Genomic DNA, 12,349 nt, shown 5'->3' on the forward strand with positions numbered 1-12,349 from the left:
ACAACTCATGGCAGCATCTGCTGACAACTGAAGGCAGCATCTGCTGACAACTGAGGGCGGCATCTGCTGACAACTGAGGGCGGCATCTGCTGACAACTGAGGGCGGCATCTGCTGACAACTTAGGGAGGCATCTGCTGACAACTGAAGGCGCCATCTGCTGACAACTGAGGGCGGTATCTGCTGACAATTCAAGGCGGCATCTGTTGACAACTCAGGGCAGCATCTGCTGACAACTGTGGGCAGCATCTGCTGACAACTGAGGGCGGCATCTGCTGACAACTGAAGGCGACATCTGCTGACAACTGAGGGCGGCATCTGCTGACAACTCAAGGCGGCATCTGTTGACAACTCAGGGCAGCATCTGCTGACAACTGAGGGCAGCATCTGACAACTGAAGGCGACATTTGCTGACAACTCAGGGCATCATCTGCCAACAACTGAGGGCATCATCTGCTGACAACTCAGGGCGATATTTGCTGACAACTCATTAGCATATCATATAGGATCTTTAGAAATCCTTTTTCTAAAGATCCCTTTATATATGCTAGTGTATACAGGGTCGGTTAGGCAGGGATTAGCAATATGGACCCAGAACTGCTCGCGGTTCTGGGTGCATATTGCACCTGACAGGTTTTCTTTAAAGGGAACCTGTCAGGTCCAATATGCACCCAGATCCAAGAGCAGTTCTGAGTACATATTGCTAATCCCTGCCTAACCGTCCTTGTATACACTAGCATATATAAAGGGATCTTTAGAAAAAGGATTTCTAAAGATCTTATATGGTATGCTAATGAGCGCGGGACTAGTCCCCTGGGTGTTGCTTCCCTTGCCAGTCGCCCCCATTAGCATGTTAGTACATCAGAGAATGATCTCACTCACCTCTCCTTTACCATCACCTCCCGAATCTGGATTTTGGCTCAGTGCATATGATCCCGGACTTCCGGTCATGCACACTACTTCAGTTTGAAGCCAGGACGCGTACACCCAGCTTCATAGTGTACAAGACCGAAAGTCCGGGGTCATGTGCACTGAGCCAAAATCCAGCGTCGGGCGGCGATGGCAGCGGAGAGGAGAGTGAGATCCTTTAACGCTGCACATTCATTAGTATGTTAGTGCGTCCCTGTGGGTGTGCTAACATGCAAATGAAGCTGACTAGCAAGGGAGGCAATGCCCAGGGGACTACTGCCTGCGCTCATTAGCATACGATAAAAGATCTTTAGAAATCCTTTTTATAAAGATCTCTTTATCTATGTTAGTGTATACAGGGACTTTTAGACAGGGATTAGCAATATACACCTGGAACTGCTTGTGATTCTGACTACATATTGCACCTGACAGGTTTCCTTTAAGACTGGAGGTCCTGGAGGGCTGAAACGTGATCTAGAAACTTCCGAAGTGCCTGATTTTCCTACTTGCCAAATTTGGTGTGGATTGGCCTAGTCATTTGCCCGTTCATAAAGAATAGACATCAGGCAACAGTCATTTTTCTATACATGTATAGACAGCATTGCAATCAATATTCAGAGTTACATCACTTACATATATTGATCGCTGATTTTTGCTCCAAATAACAGTAAAACCTGAATTGGACAGAGAGAGATTCCCTTATAATTAGTCTGTTAATTACCAATTTTATCAATAGTAAATGTAACAGAACCAGACAATTAGCAAATAAAAGGTTTTCTCATTAATAAATGTCTGTGATATGAGAAGTGGGAAGTAGAGGAATGTTGTGATAAGAAATCAGAAATGTATATACATAGGAAATGGTAAATAGCAAGAGTGGAAGACGCACGTACTCACTGTCCGCTCCTACTATAACCCTCAAAGGAGTCCTGGGTGAGCGGCTGCGTATATAAGCTCGATGATGTCATAATATCCAGCCAGAGGTCACCATGGTGATGATTCTGTGATGTCATAACATTCTAGAATGTGCTTAGGACAAGCCCTGCACCAATGATATTCAATATAATCCTATGTAATAAAGTCTATGGGGGATTATACATTTATGTCAATCTGATACAGTAAATTATAACAAATGAGTGATATTATACATATATACTATATGGACAGACGTATAGGGGTATATTTAATGTGATGACATCCCATTGTAAATCCATAGGCATTAATATGGAGTTGGCCCTTTCTACAAGATTTTGGAGGCGTCTATGGAAATATTTTGCCAATTCTCCAGAAGGGCATTTGTGAGGTCAGACAGTGATGTGGGAGGGTTGTCCTGGCTCACAATCTTCATTCTAGTTCATCCCTAAGGTGTTGGATGGTGTTGTGGTCCAGACTCTGTGGAAGACAGTCAAACTTGCCCAACCATGGACCTTGCTTTGTGCTCAGGGCAGAGTCATGCTGGGAAAGAAAAGGGCCTTCTCCACTGTTACCACAAAGCTGGAAATATACATTTGTCTATAATGTCTCTATGCTGAAGAATTAAGATTTCCCTTCACTGGAACTAAAATGGCACGGCCAAGCCCTGAAAAACCACCCCAGAGTCTTATCTCTCCTCCACCAAGCTGTACCGCTGACACAATGAAGTCAGGCAGGTTACGTTCCCCATAACCAGACTCGTCCGTGAGATAGAGAACTGTGATCCTTCACTCCGCAGAACATGTTTCCAGTGTTTCCAGTGTCAGCTGGTTTTCACCACTGCATTCACCACTTGGGATTGTGCTTGGTGGTGTAAGGCTTGCATGCAGCTGCTTGGTCCTGGAAACCCATGCCATGAAGCAGCTCCTGATGCACAGATTTTATACTGATATTAATACCAGAGGAGGTTTTGACTCTCCATTTATGGAGTCAGCGGAGCGTTGATGACTTTTATGTCCCCTACACCTCGGCACTTGGTGACCCCGCTCTGTAACTTTATGGCTGAGTTGCTGTCGTTTTCAAACACTTCACTAATATCACTCACCTGTGATGGTGCTGGAGACTCGGTAAATATGAAGCGATTGGAACTATCCCTTCTACCACCATTTTAATCACCGGATTCTGATTTCCATAGACTTATATGGGGACCGGCATATGGCCCGGTACCATATTTTTATTCTCCTTAATCCTGTGGGACCCGCAAATCACGGTTATCTAAGAGTTTGCACATCACTAATCGCAATGTGTGAACGAACCCTGACGCAGATCCAACTGGTAGTTCCTTTTCACTAATGTCACACCCTGCTTTAGGCTTCTGCCACACTCACGTGTAAAAAACGTACGTGTGCTGTAGTCCGTATTTTGTGTCCGTGTTCCGTATTTTCAGTCCGTTTTTCCCCTCCGTGTAGTGTCCGTATGCATATCGTGTGTCATACGTGTGTACGTATGTGCGTATTCCTGTGCGTGAGATACGTCAGTGTGTGTTCCGTGTGCAGTCCGTTTTTTTGTGCGTGTTTAACATGTTTCACACATTGAGATAATGGTGATCAGTTGGAATTAAATGACACATAGGTGTATGTGATTAGGGCATAAATATAAGTTACCTATAAAGTGTTTCCTGCTTGTATTCTGCCTTGGAGGACCTATGTGTTGTGACAAATTATTCGCAATGCCATTATCCACGGAGGCCTTAGTGTTTTTATGTTGGATTATATCTCGTCGTTTTGGCGTTAGACGGCACATGTTGCAATATGATAATGTAAGAAGAAACAGATTGTGGGTGCATCCACTAATCATGATGCGGCCTATGCATGGTCATTTCCATACTTTATTTGTTGAGTTAAGGAATTTCCCAGATAAGTTTTTTTCATACTGCCGTTTGTCAGTTGAGAGTTTTGATTACTTACTAAATATTTTACGACCACATTTGCAACATCAGGACACTTGGATGCGGCTTTCCATTTCCCCTGAGGAGAGATTTATGGTGACTCTGAGGTATATTGTTTAATTTAATGTTTTTGAAAATGTGTTCTGTTTCACATTGAAATGTGTAATTGATATTTCTTTATCTAATCTCAGTTTTTAAACAATGTTTGTGTTTATTTTGGTTTGGTTTTCTAGAAAAAAACATATTGCTAACTGAAAATCATTGTTTGTCTTGTGTTCATAGATTCTTGGCGACTGGTCAATCTTTTAGTGCTTTACATTTTGATTTTTTGTTGGGGAGATCAACCATTGCCGTTATAGTACGTCACACATGCGACATGATATGGCAACATTTAAAAGACCAAATGATGCCTCAGCCAAACAGAGAAGATTGGTTGAAAATCTCTAAGGGCTTCAAGGACTCTGTGGACTTTCCTAACTGCATAGGAGCTTTGGATGGCAAGCATTTCAGAGTTAAAAAACCACCAAACTCTGGTTCACGTTATTTCAATTTTCATAAGTTTTTTTCGGTTGTTATTTTGGCATTGGTTGACACAGAATACCGTTTTATTTATGCTGACATTGGGGCCTATGGTAGTGCCTCAGATGCCCGTATTTTCCGTTCTTCAAGATTAGCCCAACGCCTGCAAGAAAATTCATTATTGATCCCACCCCCAGTTGCCCTACCTGGTACATCTGGACCGTTGGCACCATATGTGATGGTGGCAGATGCAGGATTTGCATTATCAAAACATGTTATGCGACCATATCCAAGGAGATCAATTGATGACAGGAAACAGTACTTTAATAATCGGCTAACTAAAGCAAGACGTTATGTGGAGTGTGCATTTGGTATTTTAGCTAACAAATGGCGCATTTACCACACAACTATTCAGTTGCAGCCAAACTCTGTCAAATCGGTCATCAAGGCTACCATAGTGCTTCACAATTTCTGTCGGATACATGATGGAGGAACTTATGTTGATGATGAATCTCAGATAAACCATGTTGTTAATCCAACAGGTGAACCTATGTCTCATAATTCCGTGACATCTGGCTTACAAATTCGAAAATTATTTACTGATTACTTCAATTGTTTTGATGCTAATGATAATATTGATGTTTGTTAACATTGTTATGGGTTTTTTTTTTTTAAATGTATTATTATCACTTAGATGAAAATGTTTAATTAGTTTAAACAATCTAAGAGCTAAAAGCTTACTTGTCTTAAAGTGAAAATGCGTTAATCACAAACTTACATTTCTGTTACCAACATGGATTTCTGAATGTTGTATGTATGTGTTTGTACATTTTTGTGTTAGTATCCTGATTATTTGTTTGATAAAACTTACAAAATTAATAATGTTAATCGCCTATTTAAAAAATGCAATATTTTATATAAATTTAAAAAAGAAACAGAATCTTTAATTTGAAAACATATTTTTTTATTACGAATATGCCTATTATTCCATAAAGTAATGATGTTTTTTTTTTTTAACAATAAAAAATTAAAATCTTGATCATCTTGTATAAACGTTTACCAAGTTAACCTTTTTTTTTGTTTTTCTTGACAAATTTTTAAGATACTTAACTTCAAATAGTACACTTGCAAAAATTTTGGCATTGCTTGCAAGGTTTGAAAATTGTCAAACAATTATGTTGGTCTCATGTTGGACATTTACATAGACATAATCTTTTGAAACTTGGTTTTGTGAATAGATGACCTCATCTAGCCATCAATTTTGTGGGTTACAAATGTGTTCTTAAAACAATAAACTTATCCATGTGCTAAAACATATATGTCATCCGGCCCAAAATATAATCACAGTTTGTTTTTTTTTAATTGAAGACTCAGATTGTAAACATTTTTGGCAATCCCTTTTTTTTTTGGGGTCACAATCATCATCTTTGTTTGTTGAATGTAAAGATTACCAAAAATGTGTATCATAAGTCTACAAGATCTTCTAGGGAAGTAACCTGAGTGTTGCTGAGTATGTTGTTTTGTGTGGCCTCAGAAATAGTATTAACAGAACTTGAAGCAGTTGTTTGCTGAACAACATTACTATTACTAACTACAGTAGTGTGTGGAACAGTCTGTTGCATGCTGCTTTGGGCCAACACATTGCCTGCTGTAGAGTACACCTGTGGGTCTACATGGGTAAGTGGGTATTGTGTGTGTGTGTATGTTGTTGACCTTGAGGATAGTTGACTGTTGTTTGTAAGTGTGGTGTAGGTAACATAGTTGAGATTGGATAATGAGGCATCATGAATGATTGTGGGTATGTTGAACCAGGAAACATGTTAGGTAAACCACCAATATTTGTGGGTTGATTAAAGTAACTAGTACTTGGAGTGGGTTGTAAATTCATATAGTTTATGGGTTGCTGTGAGGTAGCACTTTGTACAGTGCTTAAGGCACCAGTATTGGTAGCAACATACCCTTGTCTAATTGGTGTTGGGAATAACGTACTTGAAGCAATAGAAGGTTGACCTGATTGTTGTAATACTGGATTAGTGACATTTACTGTTGCCATTGTTGTTTGTGTTGAAATGGTATTTTGAATGTCTGTTGTGTTTGGGACTGTATGTTGTTGCATAATGGTACGCCAATTTTCTATGGCCTCATAAACTCGCACTGGTTCCTGTTCTGCCTGACTAGCTGAAAGTAGGGTAAGCATAGCAGCACGTACACGTTCCTGCCTATCGGATGCAATTTTGGTTAAGCTAGTAGATAAAGACCGACAAAAACGCTCGGCATCGGTTTCGGGAATTAAAGTGTTCATGATGTGAATAATGCGTGTGTCAATTATTTCCGGTAAGGATCTCATTTCCTCAGGTCGGCGAATTCTTCTTGCACGGAGAGGTTGTGGTGCAAAACGTGGAAGTACATTTGTTTGTGTTGATTGTGTTGCTGGTGTTGTTGTTTGTTGTGTTGATGAGCCTTGGGTGTTGGTTTGTGCACTCTCAGTCCCACCATCATGTGATTCAGTTGCTGCTGCTGCATCTTGTTGAATCTCTTGATTTTCACTGTCTTCTCTGCCAGGTTCTTGTTCTGATGCTGAGGTGGCTGTAGCAGAGGGGCCAGCTGTTGGTTGGTCATCAGACTCGTCGAGATTATCCTCCGTTCTAGAATCAATTAGATAACATATTACAATCTTAACATTTATATTTTAAAAAATAACTTCTGTAAAAAAAGGTGTTAGTATGAAAATATTTCTCAAGGAACAAACTAAAAATTTTTAAAAAATAAACTTACTGTGTTACTTCTAAGATTGGTGCTAGGAAGCTTATTTGTTCATAATAAACATATCTGCGTTTGCGGCCTTGGCTGGATGAGGTTGGTATAGGGTTGTACTCCCTTCTGTACTGATCACGTGCTGACCGCCAACGTCTTTTGACCAAGTCAACTGTTGAATATAACAAAATATGTCTCTTTCAACATTCTGCATAATTCTGCACACATTAATGATAATAATGTTTGCTAAATCTAATATACAATTTTAAAAAATAAAGGTGGACAAATACATTAGAGGAAAATTAATTCTTTTATATATCGTTCACTTAAAAAATTTTTGATACATTCACACATAACAAAATAATATTTCTCTTACAAAACAATTTGAAGTAATTGTGATAGAGATATTAAAAAGGTATGTTTTGTTATTAACAATATAATTTATGGTAAAAAAATGAGAAATATTATTTTATTATTTTAGGTCATGATATTGAAATGTTAGTATGAAAAAAAAAACAAAACATGATTAGTAATTGTTAAACAAAAATTAGACTCATAAAACATGGAATTGAAAATCACATCACAGTTTGATCTGTTAATTAATTAACTTCATGAAGAATTATTAATCATATTCAAAATTAAAGTTTAATTTGAATTAATGAACTTTGGAAATGTTAGGTAACCTTTTGGTACATTTAACATTAGCTCAATAAATAGATTAATACATATAACAATTCTTCATAATGTTAATTCTAATTAAAAACAACATTACAATAACAAAAAATTCACAGTTTTAAATTATTAAAAAAAAAATTATATTTAAAAAAAAAAATTAAAAAAAATAAATCTTACCATATTTAGCACGCTTTGAAGGCGAACATCTATCCCATGCATTATTGGGGTACACTTCCTCAGCAACTTGAAGCCAATGCCGGTCAACTGTCAGTCTGTCATGGTAACCATCAACACGTGTATCCCATAATGGTGGGTGAGTCTCGACAGCTGCTATCAGTTTCTCCGTGTCCACCCGTGGAGCCATTATTATATTTGGAAGCAGAAATTGTGCTCAAAATAGGTCTTTCACTACACAGAAACACAACTGCTTGCTTGCTCACTCCTTCTGCAAATGCAAAGTAAGTTTTGTGCAAAAAAAATATGTTAGCTACGCCACCTGAAAGTATTTGAAATTGTAACAATCTTCTAATTTAAAACACGGACACGGACCACACGGATAGCATACGGAGGCCATCCGTGTCACGTACGTGTAAACACGGACCCATAGGATGTAATGGATCCGTGAGGACGTTATGCCGGTGGAAAACGGACATGTCAGCGCTTTTTCGGCACGGTCAAACGTAGCCACGGAACGGACACACGCTCCGTGCCAAAACACTGACGTGAGGCTATTTAGATCCAAATGACTGTGTCAACATAAGCACGTGTCTCCGGTACGTGTAAAAAATGCCAAACACGTACCGGAGGCACGGATGTGTGGCGCTAGCCTTATAATTATAGAAATGAAAATTTAACCCGTAGTTCTCAAATAGTTTTATTAATAAACATATATAAATAAGTTAGCAAAAAGGTAAAAGATATAAATACATGTATGAATATAAATGTAAAATAATGAACTTTACAAATTAATATGCAATTTCCTGACTTTTTGGTAGATTATTCCTCCTTGTTAAGGTTTTTGCTGTGATCTTCACATTTTTTCTGATATGGCAGGATTCCTATCCACAGCAATAGATACAAATAATTGGATCCCGGAGGCAAAGGAGATTTTTCAGACCACAATTTTTCATAGTCTAAGTACACTCCTTCTTTTAATTCAACATTTAAAGAACTCACTAAGATTTACAAGGACCAAATTACATCGTGGTGGGAGGTCCAAAGTTTGGAAAACTATATTAAGGCTCTGTGCGCACTGGGAAATGGAATTTTCTTGAGAAAATTCCGCATGCTCTCAAAGATTACCGCACCCGCGGTAAAAAACCGCGGGAAACCGCACCCGAAAACCGCATGCGGTTTGCCACGGTTTGCTGCGGTTTTACCGCGGTATTGTTCGCGGTATTGCCACGGTTTTGCCGCGTGCGGGTTGGGATGTGCTTTATTGCATTCAATGCAATAAAGCACATTGAAGAAAAAAAAAAAAAAAGTCATTTAATCCTGAGATAGTAGATAGATAGACAGAAGAATAGATAGAGGGATAGATAGCTAGACAGACAGAGGGATAGATAGAGGGATAGATAGAGGGATAGATAGAGGACAGATCGCTGCATTTCCCACGGTCGGCAGTGAGTTCACATTACCGGCCGTGGGAAATGACCGGTAATTACCTCTGCTGTCTGCTGCTTTCATTCAGCGCTGTGTCTGTGACAGTCGCGGCTGGATGTAAGCAGCGCAGGACCTGTGGATTACGCCGGAGCGGTGGATTACGCCGGAGCTTTGGTGCGGGAGGGGTTAATAAAATGGTGAACGAGGCTTGTTTGTTTTATTTAAAATAAAGGATTTTTCGGTGTCTGTGTTTTATTCACTTTACTTACGGGTTGATCATGTCAGCTGTCACATAGACGCTGCCATGATCAAGCCTGGAGTTAATGGCGGTGGTCCCCCACCATCATTAACCCCTTGTATTACCTTGCTGCCACTGCTACACGGCGGCAAGAAGAGCCGGGGACACGCCGATGCTGCCGCATAATGCATGCGACAGTCCCGGGGCAGCTGCGGCTGATATTCTCGGCTGCGGGAGGGGGAGGGAGGCGGGGGACATTATCCCTGCCCCTCTCCCTCCCCAGCCTGAGAATACCGGGCCGCCGCTGTGTGCTTACCTCGGCTGGAAGGTAAATATACAGCGGAGGCCACGTCCTTTGTTTTCTATATTTCCGTTTTCTTTCTATGTGTGTTCTATGTGTCTGTGTCTGTGTTCTATGTCTGTGATGTGTCTGTGTCTGTGATGTGTTTGTGTTTACTCTCTGCACGGCTTCCTCTTCCTGTAATGACATCACTTCCCTGCAAACCGCAGACAAGCAATGTACATTACCGGAGGTAAACCGTGAAATACCGCAGGGAATAACGCAGGAAAACGCAGTGAACCGCACAGAATTTGCTGCCTGCGTTATTCCCTGCGGGATTTCATGATTAACATTGGAGTCAATGGAGTGAAATCCCGCAGCGACGTGCGGAAAAGAAGTGACATGCACTTGTTTTTGCTGTGGGATTCCCGCAGCAAAACATGCAGCTGTCAAATTCCGCCCAGTGCGCACAGGATTTTTTTTCTCCATAGGATTTGCTGGTGATTCACTGCAGAGATGTTATGAACATTTTCTGCAGCGAAACATGCAGCAAATCTGCGGAAAATCCGCGGCAAAATCCGGTAAGTGCGCACATAGCCTAAGCTAAGGCATCGATTGTGTCACAACATCTTAGAATTTTTCTCACCCCTAGTTTATGTTACAACAATTCTAAACTTATAGATAAATGGGAAAAGGAAGCTACTCATAGTTCCTTGAGGCTCATACAAATTCTACTTGAAGACTGAATACACTTAATTTTAAATGAAATGAACAAATCTAGATCACAGAAAAGTTCTCATCAGAGCCTGATTTCACATCACAAGTATTAAACCTCCAAAATATTTTAGAATGCTTCCAATTTAATTTGGCAGGCAGGAAACAGAAGAACTTTGTAAGGGACCTCCAGGAGTTTAGGGATCATAAGGCTTCCATTTTTCCCAATAAGCGTGTACCACGTAACTGATTTATCTTCCACAGATACAGAATATTCAGATACAATAACTTAACCTAAAACTCAAAATGGGAGGCCCAAAAATTGGGGGACTGGGAGAGGGGGACGTGGTACTAAATTCTTGAATGCTCATTTTGTGGACCATTTTTACCCTCTATGGAATCGCCGGTAGGCTCTTACCAATCAGAACCACATACATAAATACAGATAATAAATTTATCATGTAGGAACCTCAGCGCCACTGAAATGTGTGTCGTCAGTATGGGACTGTCCTTTGTCCCCACTTCTGATTCTAAAACGTTTATAAACACCAAGGATCTCCACTTCATCGCGCGGAAATTGAAATGGCACAAACATCATATACGAAAGGACAAATTAAAAACCTCAAGAATTAGGGGTCCCTGAGGAACTCCTCCCAGATAGACTTTTATATGGTCTTGCAAATGAAAATTACTCATGGAATGGGAAAGGTCTTTTTACCAACCTTAAAAAATAGGAAAAACAAATACATTTATAACCCTCATCCAAAACGCCTGCTCAGCAATTGACATTTGTGTCCAATTAGTATCTAGAGATTTTGATAAACTTAAGACTAAGTAACACAATGGTAGACATACCAAATCCACAGAGGGAAAAAAGAAATGATGGCACCCACCCTTCGTAGAAATCCTCTTTTATGTCATCAAAAATTCTAAGATGCAGGATACACCAAAACGACGGCGACTGTTTTGTGCACCTAGGCGCTTCATCGGGTCCTGGTGTCAGCACCCGACCAAGCGTCTAGTTGCGCGAAACAGTCACCGTCGTCTTGGTGTGTCCTGCATCTTAGACATATCCAGCATCCCAATTTGTGATGAAATAAAAGATTTCTACGAAGGGTGAATGCCACCATTTCTTTCCTCCCTCTGTGGATTTGGATTGTTGTGCTGATTGCCAGGTGGAGCACCTCCCTGTATTTGAATGCTGGTATCACTTCAGCTCTGTCTGTTCCTGTTTAATAATAATAATAATAATAATAATAATAATATAATAATAATAATAATAATAAAATAATATTTTTTCATTTATATAGCGCTATTAATTCCACAGCACTTTACATAGATTGGCAACACTGTCCCCATTGGGGCTCACAATCTAGAGTCTCCTCTTTGGAGACTATTAAGTGGAGCTAGGTCTGTATTTGGAATTGGTGCTGGACCTTCATCTCCCTTGTGGAGTTTTTTTTACATTGGTAGACATAACCTAAGCAAAGAAGAAATGTAGGCACTGAGGTGTCTTGTGAATGATAATAATATCATAATAAAACCCTCTGACAAAGGAGGAAATATGTTCACAACTTTATATGCTTTTAGAGACACTATAATTAAGCTGAGTATAATCATTACTACTTCATTGCATCGCACTATGTACAGGTGCATCTTAATAAATTAAAATAATGGAGCAGAGAAGGAAAAAACCGGGCACAGCCTCCAGCCGGCAATCAGTGCAGTAAATCACCTGTCATAATAGACGGGAAAGTTTGTTCGCTAGCGTTGAACTGCCATAAGGGGTGCACCTCTCAA

At 39.9% G+C, this 12,349-nt stretch overlaps 1 protein-coding gene across 1 annotated transcript in view; it reads right to left on the reverse strand.

The window, feature by feature from the left end:
• The window catches only part of LOC142312739 (uncharacterized), an 88,947-nt gene that overhangs the window by 59,061 nt on the left and 17,537 nt on the right, over window positions 1-12,349 (reverse strand). The window contains exon 6 of the mRNA XM_075351727.1: window positions 1,541-1,581. Within this exon, the coding sequence (XP_075207842.1) occupies window positions 1,541-1,581 (41 nt within the window). The remainder of the gene's footprint in view (window positions 1-1,540; window positions 1,582-12,349) is intronic.

The sequence above is a fragment of the Anomaloglossus baeobatrachus genome, chromosome 5, assembly GCF_048569485.1.
Source record: "Anomaloglossus baeobatrachus isolate aAnoBae1 chromosome 5, aAnoBae1.hap1, whole genome shotgun sequence".
Lineage (NCBI taxonomy): Eukaryota > Metazoa > Chordata > Amphibia > Anura > Aromobatidae > Anomaloglossus > Anomaloglossus baeobatrachus.